The sequence below is a fragment of the Takifugu rubripes genome, chromosome 4, assembly GCF_901000725.2.
Source record: "Takifugu rubripes chromosome 4, fTakRub1.2, whole genome shotgun sequence".
Taxonomy (NCBI): Eukaryota; Metazoa; Chordata; class Actinopteri; order Tetraodontiformes; family Tetraodontidae; genus Takifugu; species Takifugu rubripes.
In genome coordinates this window covers 14,158,759-14,173,447 of record NC_042288.1, presented here as the reverse complement: position 1 = coordinate 14,173,447, position 14,689 = coordinate 14,158,759, and the positions used below count along the sequence as shown (strand labels likewise).

Below are 14,689 nucleotides of genomic sequence, written 5' to 3'. Positions count from 1 at the left end.
CCGCTTGTGAACGATTCCCCTGGCAGTTTTATTCTTGTAAAGCTCTTGATTTTACGCTGGATAACCCGTGTGGAGGTCGTGCGTGCCTGCTGCGAAGGCGTCTTTATGTTATCTATCCATCTTTCCCCGATCATCCCCCCCTCCTCTGTCTCTCTCTTGCCCCTCTGCAGATTGGTTGCTGCTATCTTGGCCATCGCGGGCATCGTAATGATGACCTACGCTGATGGTTTCCACAGCCACTCGGTCATCGGGATTACTTTTGTTGTGGCCTCTGCCTCGATGTCGGCGCTCTACAAGGTGCGTCTTTCAATCTGACAACATTATATTCTTAAAGTGACACCTTTGTTGGCGGACACCTGTGAATAAACCATCTTTCCCGAGCTAGCTAAACGCCATCATTAAATGTGCAACCGTAACAGATGCTTCTTGCTGCCCTGCTGAGTGAGGTTATCGTGCTTTATCCTGATAGACGGGCTGCAGACAGGTTGCTTTTGAGTGGCACCCAAGGGGATACAGGGAGATTTTGTACCATCACAGATGTCCGTCCTTTGTTTACCCCTCAGGTGCTCTTCAAGATGGTCCTGGGGAGTGCCAAATTTGGCGGAGGCTGCACTTTTTCTCAGCATTGTCGGAAGCGCCAACTTCGTGTTCATCAGCTTTGTGCCAGTTATCTTATATTTCACCCATGTGGAGTACATCGGCTCCCCTGCGGACATCCCCTGGGCCTACCTCTGTGGGGTTGCAGGCCTGCTTTTTGGTGGGAAACACAGATAACGAAGCACATATTAGAGAATCATATTGCTGCAATGATGATGCTGCTTTAGAGTTTAACTGGTGTGTTTTTTTCCCATTTTCCTCTTCTTCCAGCTTTTAACGTACTGGTGAACTTTGGCATTGCAATCACGTACCCGACATTAATCTCTCTTGGTATCGTCCTGAGTGTTCCTGTTAATGCCAGTGAGCGTCTCTCCTGCTGCATCATACTTTAAAGTCTTTGTTTTGAGATTACTGATTAATCACGCTTCTATTGACATGGCATATGATTTTTACAGTGGTGGATCTCTACACATGTGATATTAATTTCAACACAGTGCGCCTGATCGCTGTGTTCATCATCTGCCTGGCTTCCTCATGCTTCTGCTGCCAGAAGACTGGGACCAGTGCAATCATTCAGCTCAGCACAAAGCTGCGTAAACGCAATGAGCCAGCAGAGGGCGGCGGAGAGGCGGGTGCTACCACAGGTCTCAACTGGAGAGGAAGAACCCGGACATCCATGACATTTGCACATTGACACCTTGGAATAATCCAAACACGTAAAGGCAGCGAGACACATTGCTGCCACGATGCTGTTGGTGGGGTTGGGACCCTTCAACCTCTCTTCTGATCTGCTACATTCTAGCACAGGGAGTGTTTGGGGGTTTTTCCCAGTCTAAATGATCTAAGTTGGTGCATGGTCTCATACCAGTTAGAATCCTTTGAAATCCCTCAAATAATCAGGTTCAGCCCACTGATTGAGTCATGCACTCCCTTTTTTTTAATTCTTATTATTCCTTGTTTTACTTCTTTGTCATTCCATTTTACCACCTCCCTGAGCCAACATGCCTGATATTTTTCAACTCTTAAAATCAAAACACACGTTTGGAAGTGGGCCTACTGTTGACAATTACTTTAACGATCCAAAGACGAACGCCTAAAATGCTGAACACAACAGGGAGCCCGCTGTGGTGTCTCTCTACTTAATGACAAACGCTGCCTTCCACACAGTGTACATAGCTGTTTCACACCTTGGATGCCCTGGAGCGGTGGGCCCCACCGCACTCATCTGGTGTGACGGGACCTGTCTGGACATCTGAGGATCAACTGGAGCTCAAGAAGCGTCGCTTTGCCTCATTCTGTTCAACCTGAGTGGTCGGATCCGTTCAGCGTTGACCTCCCTGTGGTTCTGGGTCACTTCATCAACGTCAACACCCAGTTTAGTCTTTGAGATCTAAAACCAGTATGCCTGCTACATGACCTTTTAATTTATAAGACAAGTTGGATTTTTAAAAGGGTAAAGCTTTCTGTCCATTTATTAAGTAACTATGTCACGTTAAAAAAAATCTAACCAATACACTACAGTTTAATGCAGGTATTACACACGTATACTCATTTATTTTTTATACCCAGTCAAGTAAAGTAGCTTCTATCCATCTCAATGTAATGCTTTGGGTTCCCAGTGGATGGATTGAAAGCATAAATAATGAAACGAAAATGAAAATCTACCCCTTTAATAATGACAAACAGCAACTGTAGCTTCCATTGAGCCTCCCTTTGCAGTCACGTACCGTTAAAACATCAACTGCAAACATTTTTTTTTCTTTCCTTGCGGAAATTAAATGCAATTTAAAACGATCTCGGAGAGAGGTGTGTTCTCACTCGGCTTGCATTAGTCCACAGAAAACTTGACTCTAAGTAGGTTCTGTTTTGAAAAGACATTGCAGTGGCACCCCGGCAGCAACATTGGAGTGAAGGAGGCAGACGCCTCGAGAAAGCCACTGGTGGAAATGTTGCCTTGTTGTGAATGTATGAACATCACTCGATCCACTCCCACACACACACACACCACCCACACACACACGCTCGCCACGTGCTATTTTCTGTTACAGTGCCACCACAGACTGCTGCAGACTCTTTTAATACCTTCTTGTAACTCATCTGACTCATCTGCTTTTCTTTTTTTCTGGAATAATTTTGTGATGCATATGCAGACTTTTTATATATTTGCCTCTGGTGGCTTAATAACCACGAGGAGACAGTGAGTGAGAGCTGCAAGATGAGCATGCACGTTCATGAAGGCGCAGATGCAGCCGGCAAGTCCACATCACTGCGTTTTCTTTGTTTTGCAATAGAGTACATAGCACTGTTTCCCATTGTCATTCTCAATGACAATAAATAATACTAATGTATTCCTCTGGAATTATTGCTAGAAGTAAATGTAAACCTTTGTAAGGAATGACAATTTTTACACTGAGATGCAACATATGATTTTCATTTAAGGATGAAATATTAAGACTGTGACAAAATGATATGGATCTCTTTGGGTGTCTTCAAGTGTAACCACATGTACTATATAAAAGATTTCTTTTCAGTACATTTCCCTGTCAAGTTTCTTGTTCTTTTCTTTATTTATCTCTCAATCTACACAGAAAGAGCTACATGCAACATAAAAAATGTATTGATTTCATCGCAAACTCAGCAGGTTGGTTGAATTAAAAGTCAAAATCCTAAGACATTTACACTTTTTGTGCCTTTGACATTAACTTGAAGTATTTTAGTGCCCCTGGGTAGGCCAGGTTTTTTCATATTTCAATAAATTAATCAAGACATTACATACAAAAAGATAAGAAAGTGCTTTAATCACAGTTCAAGTAAAAGGTTTTTCCCTTTGTTTTAGTCAGACATTATGCTCCACTCTGACTGTAATCTGGCCAAAAAAGAAAGTAGCCTGATGTTCCCTGGTGAGAGCAGAGGAAGGCAGCCTGCTGCCCTCTTGTGGCCAGCAGGGGACTCGCAAATGGTCCATAGAGGTGTGTTGCGATGCATTTTTGATGCAACCGCTGTGTGATGTGGCAGAGATCCTCCTCGGGATTAAGTTTATAGTGAGTACTGACAGTAAAAATGGGGGATGAACTCTTGGTATCATCACATGCTGAATCCTCAGAGCTGAAAGCCGGTCTGGGATCGGCGGTGGTCAGAGTGCAGGGGTCGCCGCTTTTGCCGTCCTCCCCCTGAGCTCTGACCTTCACTCCTCCCGTGTTGTTTCTAAGGCATGCTCTTATTTTTTGCCTGAGTCCCTGAAGTGCACCCTGGAAACGCTTGCTAAGCAGAGCGTACAGCAGCGGGTTGATGTCAGAGTTCAGCAACACCAGCCAGTGTGAAACTGTAACAACGGAGGGTGGGACGAGGCTGGAGCAGCCCACGAGGGCAGTCTCTGCCGCCTGGATCAAAGCAACAAGTATATAAGGTGTCCAGCAGAGGAAGAACGTTAAGATGACCAGAAAGAGACGAACCACTCCGTGATGGTTTTGGTGCTGCTGGGAGTTCTGGGAGGGTGGCTGTGAGGAGGTCTGGGCCAAGAAGGAAAGCAGTCGTCTGGATGGAGGAACATGCTGTTCTATAGAATCAGCGAGCGTGGGTCCTAACGTAGGTCCCTTTGGACAGAGATGCCCACTTACATGATAGATGAGAGTTGCAGGACAGTGAGGTCTCTCACAGTACTGAGGAGATGAACAACAGGAAGGAGATCCAGAGTTCAGACTCTTGCTGCGCTGGACAGAGTCCTCCAGTGTGTGGATCCTTCTAGCATGGCTCCGAGCCACTTTCATGATGTTCACATAACAGAAGAGGATGATCAATGCAGGGGTGAGGTAAGAGAGCACAGCCACAAAGGCCGTGTAGCCGGGAGTGCTGGCCCAGTCGACTGCACAGCTGTACATGGGAACCACGTAGCTGATGGAGCTCCAGCCTAGAAGTGGGGGGCAGCTGGTGGCCAGAGCCTGCAGCCAGATCCACAGCACCACAGCACAGGCCCGCCACAGGGTGCAGCGGGAGCTGTAGTGCAGACAATCCATGATGGAATGGTAGCGGTCCAGAGGCGATAGCAGCCAATGTCAGCACAGATGCTGTGCAGTAACAACCGAGGAGGTGTAACCCACATATAAACAGAGGGCCTGTTGCACAGGAGATTAAAGACCAGGGTGAGTAATGATGGCCACATTATGGTTCATACATAGTTTTAAATGTTGCGCAGCGCAGACGTACAGTACAGTCCACCCATCTGTGGTTCAGGACAGACAGAGCAACGAAGGGCATTACTCCAGCACCAACCAGCAGGTCGCTGACGGCCAGGTTAATGATCAGCACTGACGTCACTGAGTGGAACGCCTTGGTTGCGGCCACAGAACAATGACTAGAATGTTTCCCTGCACAGAAACGTACAACAACAGAGGTGAGAAATAAATGCTAGCACGATTGACTCACAAAAGTTGGAGAAATCGTTTCAATCTGATGCGTTTCAACATCTATTTTACTTGTTTGATGGCTACTACAACCATTTTCCACGGGTTAAATAACATGATTAAAGATATTATCGACTCATAAAGTGTTATATGTTCAATTAAGGTGGAATCTGCTGCTGAGGCAGTACCTGTAACAGCACCCACGCACATCAGCACTATGAGGATCTCCAGAAGCAGCTGGACCTGCCTCGACACCACCGACACTTGCAGCACCTTCGTTCTGGCTGGCGTTGATCTTTGGTGCCGCAGCCATGGAGACAGTGCCGGGCCGACCGGGTCCACCCATATCCCAGCAGAGGCGCCGCTGCTGCCCTCACATGTCGGAGCACATTCAGCTGTGACGGAGCGCTCTGTGCTCCAACTACCCCCCTCCTCTGATAACACAGGCTCTCCATGTGAACCAGCAAACATTTATTTAACCCCTTCACTGCCCTGGGATGGTCCAACCTCCAACCAGTCAATAAATGCAACGTAAAGTCTCATTTTATTCAGCCCACCGTAAAATACGATCTATTTAAAATTGTTATTAAAAGAAAAAATAAAAAAAACAGCAAAAGAAAACCATTATCACTCAATCATCCCATTCGTCCTCTTTAAAAGCCCTCAGTGTAAGTGGCCAAGTTAGTCCAGTTTTATCTCCTATTGATTGCCAGAAGGATCGTTTTCTTACATCTGAGGATCCTGCGGACACTATTGATTACTCCTTGAATCAATGAGTGTTCTTCACAGTAAAAGGGTGATGTGATGAGCTGGATTTATCACGAGGGGGAACTAGGTGAGATCAATTAGAGCCGTGCCATGCTGCGCCGCACCAAACATGGTTAATATTGACTCAAATCAGAAAAGTTGTTTAAAAAAATCCACATTAAGGATGGTGCTTCGTAGCAGTTTGCATAATTTATCTCCTGCGGCTTCTCCTCCGGGGGAACCAATTAGAGGCCGGCGTGCCCTGACAGGCTCACTGTGGAGGGAGAAGCTCATCCCAACAGGGAAACACACTGAACCAGCGAGATGGCATTTAGTAACTGTCAGTTTACATCTTTCTTGTGAATTGTGGAGGGGAATGTGTTTGTGTATGCTAACACTCTGATGGGACTGGAAATGACCAGGTTTTCTCTGGCTATTGGCTGTCTGCTCCACTCCAACGATGCCCCTCATTCCTTCCTGCAGGAAGTCTGAGAGCTGCACACGCTTCACCTGATGAATACGCACGTAAAAATCACGCGGAAGTTCCCACCCTATGTCCAGTTGTGGAACAAAGCAAAATGGAATACAGATGTGGAATACTGGGTTTTAGGGGGAAAGTGAAGCTGTTTTCCCTGTTATCAGTTTTATCCAAAAAAGAATCTCTGAAATTTTCTGCCATGAAAAGTGGTTAAATGGAGCAGGAAGCCAGTGATGGTAGAGAGCACAAAGATGAAATAAAGCATGGAGGGTCACAAAAAGCAACTTGTGCATGTCTCAGGTCTGAGATCATTTAATTAAATCACCTCCATCAGAGGAGGCTTCAGCTCAGACGAGACTCTGAAGATCTCACGGACCTACAAAACAAAACCAGCAGCACCAATTTAAATAATATATACTGTATGTTTATATACTTATATACTCACTTATATACTTTAGTCTAGCATAGGAAACATCTAACAGGAAGTGAGAGCTCAATTATATTTACACATGTTAATAAAAGAAAGATAATAACCTATTTAAATTAATAACATATTTCATATGAATGGAATCTCACCTTGCTAAAGCAGGTCCAGAAGTTGTCCATGTGGTGGGGATAGTACACCAGAATCAGAACCATCATCCACTCAATCAGGTACTTGACTGAGGCCTGGTTACTGCAGAAACCAGCTTCAAACACACGGTCCGCCACAGTGTCCACAAACTCCTGCACACATGCACATATGGTTCACATCAGTGTCCACACACACACACACACTCCTGCACACCACACACACACACAGTGTTCCGTACTGTGTTGGTGTGTAATTGGAATGACTATCTTACCTCTCTGAGTTTGGGCAGCAACAGCAGTAGTGTTTGCCACACTTTTTTTGACACGATGTTGCAGGGAGTTGCTATAGTAACGGACCTTTGACTGTGAAATGCCGATTTCCTGAAGGGGTACAGAAGGGTGAGCAGAGCGAGATAATGAAGCTGCCGTTCGGTGTTGCTGTAAATGACGAGCGACTTATTGCCTTAATGAAAAAAATCCCCCCCCCCAGTGTCAAGCGATAAAGCAAAACAAGTATTTGCTGTTAAACACAGCGCAAATGAAAAAGTGTTGATAGAGTACAAATTGCTTAATGACACCCCAGACAAGAGGTCAAGATGTTTACAAGATTTGTTCGAGAAATATAATCGGCAAGTTATTTTATTTGCACATTTTTCCATCTATACCTTTTCTTACAGATCCGTAACCAGCCGAGCTGCTCCCCATATGTTCGAACGTCCTGGATGAGCCTGTGAAAGAGAGACAAGTTCTCAGAAAAGCCCCTGAACGCTGGTCCACAGACACAAGCCTCACCGAGGATGAAGCCGTACAGCTGACAGCAGTGGTGGAGCATCACAGCAGAAACTCCTCTCTTTGACTGGGACAGCTCCATCAGCTCACTGGCAACCTAAAAAAACAGCCCGTGGAGGTTTCCCACCTGTCTCGAAAGTCAGTCAACTGAAGCTGAAGCCTTTCGAGGCAGGCCAGAATTCGTGGGCATTAGTGCTGAGCAACTGTCTCCTGGGGGGGGGGGGGGGGGGGGGGGGTCCACCTGACCAAGTGTTACTCTGCAAAAACATCAGACCTGGGAAGGAAAGAGAAGATGCATCACCAAACAAATATACTACATCTACTATAATAACAACAAAAGTGAACAGTTTACCATCTCCTGGGGTAGACGTAGGACATTCTACCCCTTCATCTTCTGAGACACACTGTCTCTGTGCATCAGTCCGTCCTGAACTACCTGAGCTGGGGATCACTGCAGGAGGGGAAGCTGCGAGGTCCCATGATGTGATCTGACAGGACGGTCAGACACAGTAGTGTCCGCTCTGTGACCGCTGGGGAGCGTTCAGTGGAATACCAGCAGCACAGGTCATCCAGGATGCATTTCAGGATGCTTCCTAAGGTCTCGCCACTGCTGCAGCCCAGGAGAGGCACCAGCAGCCTCGTCATGACCTTTGAGACCAGGGCATCGGGTAATGTTCTGATGCTGGACAGGGCAGAGGAGAGGATGGAGAGAGGGAGCTGCTCGCTTTTCCAGAGAGAAGGTAGGAGAGCAGCCATGACCTCGCAGGCCACCTCCACACCGAGTCGCCCCGGACCGGGCGTCTCCTCCTCTGACACGGCGAGCGACAATCTGACAGACATTGTAAAACTTGCATGTACACTTTCATCAAAAAGGGAGACACAGGTGCTTAAAAGCCGGCAAGCAGAGGTGATGCTCTCCCTCTGCCACATGTCATTGACGTCACGGGTAATTATTTCTACAGGATAACATCTGCCGATTGGGTTGTCTACAACGGATAGAATGACTTTAGCCTGTTCTAGGAATTTCTTGTACTGCTTTCTTAGAGTTTCATACATATTGATTTAGATATAATGTATTACTATGTTATACACCGCTAAAAACAAAGTTTTTTCACTCCAAAATACTAGCGCTGCGTTGCTATGTTCTCAGGGAGACATTTTATTTGGATTATGATAAAAATTTAGATTTAATAGATTGTAATCAATAATAATAAAAAGAATTCAAGGGTGACCTCTGAGAGTCTCTATTCAGATTCAGACGTCTGCGTCTCCAAGTCTTTCAGCCTCTCCCGACTCTTCTGGGCCATATCAAGGATGATACCTGAAGCACAGGATCCAAACACGTCAGCTTTCTGTGTTAATACTGAAGTCTTTGGTTCTATTTTTGTCACTGATCATGTGCCGTTCGGGCATTGAAAACAGGTTTTTAGGTCGAACTTTCTTCTTCTTGTTAATGTTAATAGAGTAAACGGTGTGAATATGCTGTCATGTCTTACTGTCCAAGAGTTCTCTTGCAGCATTTCTCTTGTCCAAATAGTTGTCAGTTTCAGACGTCAACCATGGCATGAAGTTGCTCTCGACATCTGGAAACCAGATTCAAGACATGGAACAAATGGGGCGGCTTCATATACCCGTTGATGTTAGGAAAACAAGTGCTGACCTCTTTCGGGCGGTCTCTTTGGAGCAGAAGCTCTTTTTAAGAGGTCGGATATGTACTGTAGCGTGTCGGCCTGTTTGGCGAGCTTCTCTGCGACCTCTCTCTCTCTCCTCAACAGGTCTCTCTGCTGGGCCATTCGATGCTCCTGGAGACAGGAGGAACAAAGCAAATGAGAAAAAATGTGCACAGCTAAATTTAACAATATGCTAAAACTGTGATTCAAATCAGTGGGCTTAATATCAGTTAACATCTACTAAAAATGTCCAACAAAGTATCCAAAGGTGGATTATTTGCCCAGTTATAATTTGGTGAAGGTCCCTACCTTTTCCTGTCTGCGCCGTCTCTCTTGCTCTTCAAGCCGCTTCATCTCTGCCAATTCAAAATTCTGAAGCTCTTCGAAGGCTCGCTGCTGAGCCTTCAAACAGGCCACTTCCTCCTCCTCCATCACTTCCATCAAAGACTGTTCCACCACCTTTCCCACCAGGTTGGACAACATGGGCGCCACCTCCCTGTCAAAGTCAAACAACTGCAGAAAAAAACGCAATGAGACCCGGAACACAGCTCGCCTTGAAACATTTGATTTACTGTCAAAACCTGTAACCAGAGTGAAAAGTAAAAACAAAACTCCAAAGACAATAAAGAGCAAAATGGGAGTGTGTGATGTAACCATGTGCACCAATAATGAGTTAAAAAGGTAGCCATGAACACCCTTAGATCAACATATCTAAAAAGGTTATAGATCCTCTCAGTAAATTGAAGGCCCATAAGAGTGACCAGAGCTCTTGTTCGGACCACCTACCTCTCCCTCCTCTATCACTGTTCCTACATCGTTGCCAATTCTGGCATATCGGAAGAGTGGGGCTGACGGTATGTCCAGAAAAGGATCAGTTTGGCAGTCCGAGTCTGAGGTCTCGATGACATCGGACATCTCGTACAAATAAGGCTCTAAAACCAGACAGATGGCGGTTGTCTGTGGGGAATGTGATGCCTCGGGGGAGATGTGTGTTACCTGTTTGGACATCAATGTGTGTTCTCCCAGGCAGAGCCCTGGATGTCTGCCCCCTGGGGCGTTTTCCAGTGGATGGCTTGACCCCCTGCTGTCTTTCAACCACTGAGGGATCTAACTTACCTTTCTGTTTGAGGGTCGATGACAATACACATGTGTAAGGTTAAGGGGTTAAAACTAAAAAAGTAAAAACATAAACATGTAGTTATTTCATACATACCGCTGAAATGATATTTTGGGCGAAAATGTTTGCCCTGAGAACATGGCGGTCATAAGTTATGTTTCCAAACTGATAGACTGTCCTAAAACATAAAGAATTAGAATAACATGTTTCGTATTTTCTAGCTGGATGAAGAGGAAGGTGCTATTATCCTGATCGGAACACAAGTACATGAGGTTTAAAAAGAACAATGGAAGCACAGGACCTTAATACGTGTCCTTTAACAATTATTGGTGATGCTACGCCATCAGAGTTTTAGCGTTTTATGATAAATTACGCTACACAACAAAAATTTACCGTTCAACGGGAGGTTTTCGGTATTTGGACGGACTGTCAAAAGAGCTGGGCTGGCTGGTGAAGGTGCAGCTCCCATTTTGGTCCCTCTGGTTGTATGAAACAAAGGCATTACTGGAAATCACACCGGTCTTTTTTAAACCCACATTTGAACGTTACTAAAGTGATTAAGAAAGTGGGCAGGAACGCTGGCGTGTTGTGGCAGCCCTCTCAGTGAAGAACATTATAGACAGTTATGTCTGTTGCCTTGCAGGGTCACGGGGAGGCCGCCGGAGCCTCTGATAACAACAATGCATTGAACCTGATGTTTGTGCGACACTGGGCACTCGACAGTGTGTTTTACGTGTGTCTGGGACATTCTGAGGCGGAGTTGTGGTGAAACACTGAGCATAAATTTGAAGTGTTCTTTCCACCTGACTCTCCCACTCAAAGTGAGGACTTAAAAGGCATAAAAATAGAACATCAGCTGGGATCAATTGTCAACATCTTACCACATTGTATTTTGAAGTTTTCCATAGTTACTGACTTAAGTTAATAATGAAATTAAAATATAGGATAATTTTTATACAATTTAACATAGTTGCAATATTTTTTTTTGTTGCTTTAAATTCAATTTCCTTTGATTATTTTAAGATCAAATCCCAAAGTTTAATGTAAGCTTTGATCATAATGGGAATTGTGGCTGTTTCTAAATTCACAATACGCAGGGACCGTCGTGTAAACTTCCGGAGTCCATACCTGGAATCCTAAACCTGGAAATGTGGACTTTCCTGAAAGGACGGACACATTCTTCATGGACCGGCACCGCTGATTACATCATCTGATCTGGTCTGGTGATGTGAAAACGTGGATTATCCTCCCCTCCCCTCCCCTCGTTGTGTTATGTTTGTGTCAAAGGTCGGGTCAAATGTGACCAATGAAAAGATGAATTGCAAGTTAACACACCGTAGTTAACAAATGATTTCCATTTTTAAAAATGTTATTCATAGTGGTCAATACTTGAGGGAAAAACAACTTTTAAAGTTCAGCTTGTTTCATTAACTAACGAGTCACCAAGCTGATGTGCTAAGCTGTTCTACCTGGGGGAGAAACAAGACTAGATTAGCATTGTAAAATCATCCATCATTCCTCCCTCCTGCCCTCCTCCTCCTCATCTTCTTGTTATACCTCAGTGTGTTCACAAAGTACGTGCCGCGTTCGCAAAGAGACGTTTTATTATCACTTCTGTTTGATAGAGTGCAACATTTACAATAAATATAAGTGCAGAGACCTCTGAGCGTTTCTATTCAGATTCAGACGTCTGCGTCTCCAACTCTTTCAGCCTCTCCAGTCTCAACTCAGCCAGATCAAAGATGATACCTGAAACACAGAATCGGAGCATTTCAGTCCAACTTCTGTCTTCATGAAAACGATTGTTGTATGAAGACAACCGCTAGGTGGCGCTGTGGTGATAGCATTATTAATGTGACCTTTGCTAATACATTTATTACTTTTTTTGCCATGTCCCATGCGCCGTTCAGGCAACTTTTTAAACCTTAAATTATTGACTACAGGCTTTTACTGTCTCCCCCACCTTCACCTGCTTCAAACCCAGTCCTGTTCTCTGATTGGTCAGAACACCATGTGTGGTTGGGGAGCGGGTAGATTCACGACTGTTTCTCTGAGCTTTTATGGTCAGCGGATGCCCATAGTTTTTAACGGTCCTCTCATGGGACAAGCTGCCAACAGTTTGTGAGGGAAGATCTCCCAAATCCCCTTTAGTTGACTAAAATGTACAAATATGGTGTCGTGTCTTACTGTCCAAGAGTTCTCTTGCAGCGCTTTTCTTCTCCACATTTTTGACAACCTCAGACATCAGCCATGGCAAGAAGTTGCTCTCAATGTCTGGAAATAAGAAGTGCACACGTTCATATCCAAACGTAGGAATGACACCTTTTCTGTCGGGAAAAAGGGGGCTGACCTCTTTCAATGGGATCGAAGAAGTATCCGTCAGCTCTCAGGGAGGTAAAGACTGTTGCTAAGAGGCCAGACATGTACTCTTTTGTGTAGGCACGTGCGGCCATCTTCTGTGCGGTTTCTCTCTCTTTCCTCAACACCTCACGCTGCTGGGCAATTCTACGCTCCTGGAGATAGGAGAAAAATAAGGAAACAATTGGAAAAGAATGTCTGCGATTGAATCTAAGGATAGGAGGAAAAGGTGTATGATGTATGCATTAAAGAGCCCCCGTTAATATTCATAAAACGTCTCCTACTTTTTCCTCCCTGCGCCGTCTCTCTTGCTCTTGAAGCCGCTGCACCTCCGCCAATTCAGAATTCCGGAGCTCTTCGAAGGCTCGCTGCTGAGCCTTCAAATAGGCCAGTTCCTCCTCCTCCATCACTTCCAACAAAGACTGTTCCAGCACCTTTCCCACCAGGACCTCCAACAAGGGCACCACCTCCCTGTCAAAGTCAAACAACTGCGGGAACAAACACAGTGAGACCCGGAACACAGCGTGTTCCCGGCATGAGACGTAACAATGTGCTCCAATGAATGAGTTTACCTTACTTTAACATGCTTTTAAAGGTTATAGATTTATTAGCCCTTGAGGGTTAGGGTTATAAGAGTGGCCGGAGTTCCTGTTTGGACCACCTACCTCTCCCTCCTCGATCTGTGTTTCAACATCTTTGCCACTTTTGGCAGGTATGAAGAGGGGGGTTGACGATTTGTCCAGCAACGCTTCCGTTTCACAGTTCTGGTCTGAGGTCACTATGACATCGCTCAGTGCCTCCAGATAACTCTCTAAAAAGGTTGTTGGTGAGTTTGCTGCAGTTCGTGATGCAGGAGTTTGCAGATAGTGAGAGGGCGACGTGTGTTACCTGTTTGGACCTTGTTGTGTGTTCTCCCACGCAGAGCATCGGGTGTCACAGATCGAATCTGCTCCCTGGGCTGTTTTGGGATGGATCTCCTCTTGAACGTCTGCGGTCTTTCTATCTCTGTGGGATCTATCCTTTTTGTCTAATAAGATTAATAATGAAAATACACTCTTTAAGTTAGAGTGGTTAAAATCCAATTCAAAAACAGTTCATACGTACCGCTGAAATGATTCTGGGCGAAAACATTCCCCCTGACAACACGCCGGTCATATGTTATGTTTCCAAACTGATATAGTGTTCTAAAAAGTAAAAAAAACAACAACAAAGCAGCACAGAAATGCATCAGGAAAGAGCTGAATTAGACACATTTTGATGATGAAGATGCTGTTATTCTTCTCCAGACATTAAAACATGTTCTTTCATTCATAACAGTCACCAGAGTAATGAGAGATACTTTCAGACTGCACAAATACGGTAGCATTTTACGATAAATTCTGCTACAGAGCAAAAGTCTACCGCTCAGCCGAAGGTTTTCGGTATATGGGCCGACTCTCAACAGGTCTGGGCCGGTTGAGGAAGGTGTAGCTCCTATTCTGCTCCATCTGGTTGTATGAAACAAAGGCCATTATCGGGATCACCCTGATGAGAACTACAGCACTTTTATTATTTACATTTTACCAAATGGTTCAGAAATGAGGTGGTTACGTTGACGCGTTGTATCAGCGATCTCCAGGAAGCATATGAGGAGTGATGTCACTTTCTTCAAAACATTTTTTGAACAACATTTTGCTTATCTTCATCTTTTACTGCAACTTTTGCATTTCTAAATATTCTACTACTACTACTGCCATTTCTACTACCGTACTACTTTTGTTACTGCTGTTACTACTATTTCTACTACTACTAGTGGAGTCCCTTGAGCAACACGTTTTTGCATTTTTTGTGTTTCCATGCAGGGTCAAGTGTCATGACCTTACCTTGGATTTCCTATTCCTTTACTTGCTGACTGTGAAATTAGGTGATATCAGCAGTATGAAGGCATTAAAATATCATGTACAAGCCAACCATTTGGGAG

The 14,689-nt window shown here is 44.9% G+C and overlaps 2 protein-coding genes, 2 long non-coding RNA genes and 1 pseudogene across 4 annotated transcripts; 1 reads left to right on the top strand and 4 right to left on the bottom strand.

Annotated features, from left to right (window-relative positions):
- Positions 1 to 1,194, top strand: part of LOC101076342 (putative thiamine transporter SLC35F3) — a 28,183-nt pseudogene extending 26,989 nt beyond the window's left edge.
- A 5,310-nt stretch (positions 1,195 to 6,504) lies between these two features.
- On the bottom strand, positions 6,505 to 7,708 carry LOC115249609 (uncharacterized). The gene is made up of 5 exons (XR_003888284.1): positions 7,588 to 7,708; positions 7,461 to 7,523; positions 7,068 to 7,176; positions 6,799 to 6,948; positions 6,505 to 6,598 (listed from the first exon to the last, which is right to left on the bottom strand). It is a non-coding gene; the product is annotated as an uncharacterized lncRNA (long non-coding RNA).
- A 1,057-nt stretch (positions 7,709 to 8,765) lies between these two features.
- LOC101076113 (radial spoke head protein 3 homolog) lies at positions 8,766 to 11,264 on the bottom strand (the record flags this gene model as incomplete). The annotated part of the gene is made up of 9 exons (XM_029835654.1): positions 8,766 to 8,905; positions 9,081 to 9,167; positions 9,245 to 9,386; positions 9,564 to 9,767; positions 10,041 to 10,186; positions 10,251 to 10,374; positions 10,468 to 10,549; positions 10,765 to 10,850; positions 11,253 to 11,264. Coding segments are annotated over 9 exons (960 nt in total), but the record flags the coding sequence as incomplete, so codon positions are not given.
- A 712-nt stretch (positions 11,265 to 11,976) lies between these two features.
- On the bottom strand, positions 11,977 to 13,842 carry LOC115249649 (radial spoke head protein 3 homolog; the record flags this gene model as incomplete). Its single annotated transcript, XM_029835653.1, has 7 exons — positions 11,977 to 12,120; positions 12,559 to 12,645; positions 12,722 to 12,884; positions 13,014 to 13,217; positions 13,395 to 13,540; positions 13,618 to 13,756; positions 13,834 to 13,842. Coding segments are annotated over 7 exons (825 nt in total), but the record flags the coding sequence as incomplete, so codon positions are not given.
- Positions 13,843 to 13,846: 4 nt separating this feature from the next.
- On the bottom strand, positions 13,847 to 14,646 carry LOC115249711 (uncharacterized). The gene is made up of 3 exons (XR_003888393.1): positions 14,592 to 14,646; positions 14,131 to 14,216; positions 13,847 to 13,913 (listed from the first exon to the last, which is right to left on the bottom strand). It is a non-coding gene; the product is annotated as an uncharacterized lncRNA (long non-coding RNA).
- Positions 14,647 to 14,689: the final 43 nt, after the last annotated feature.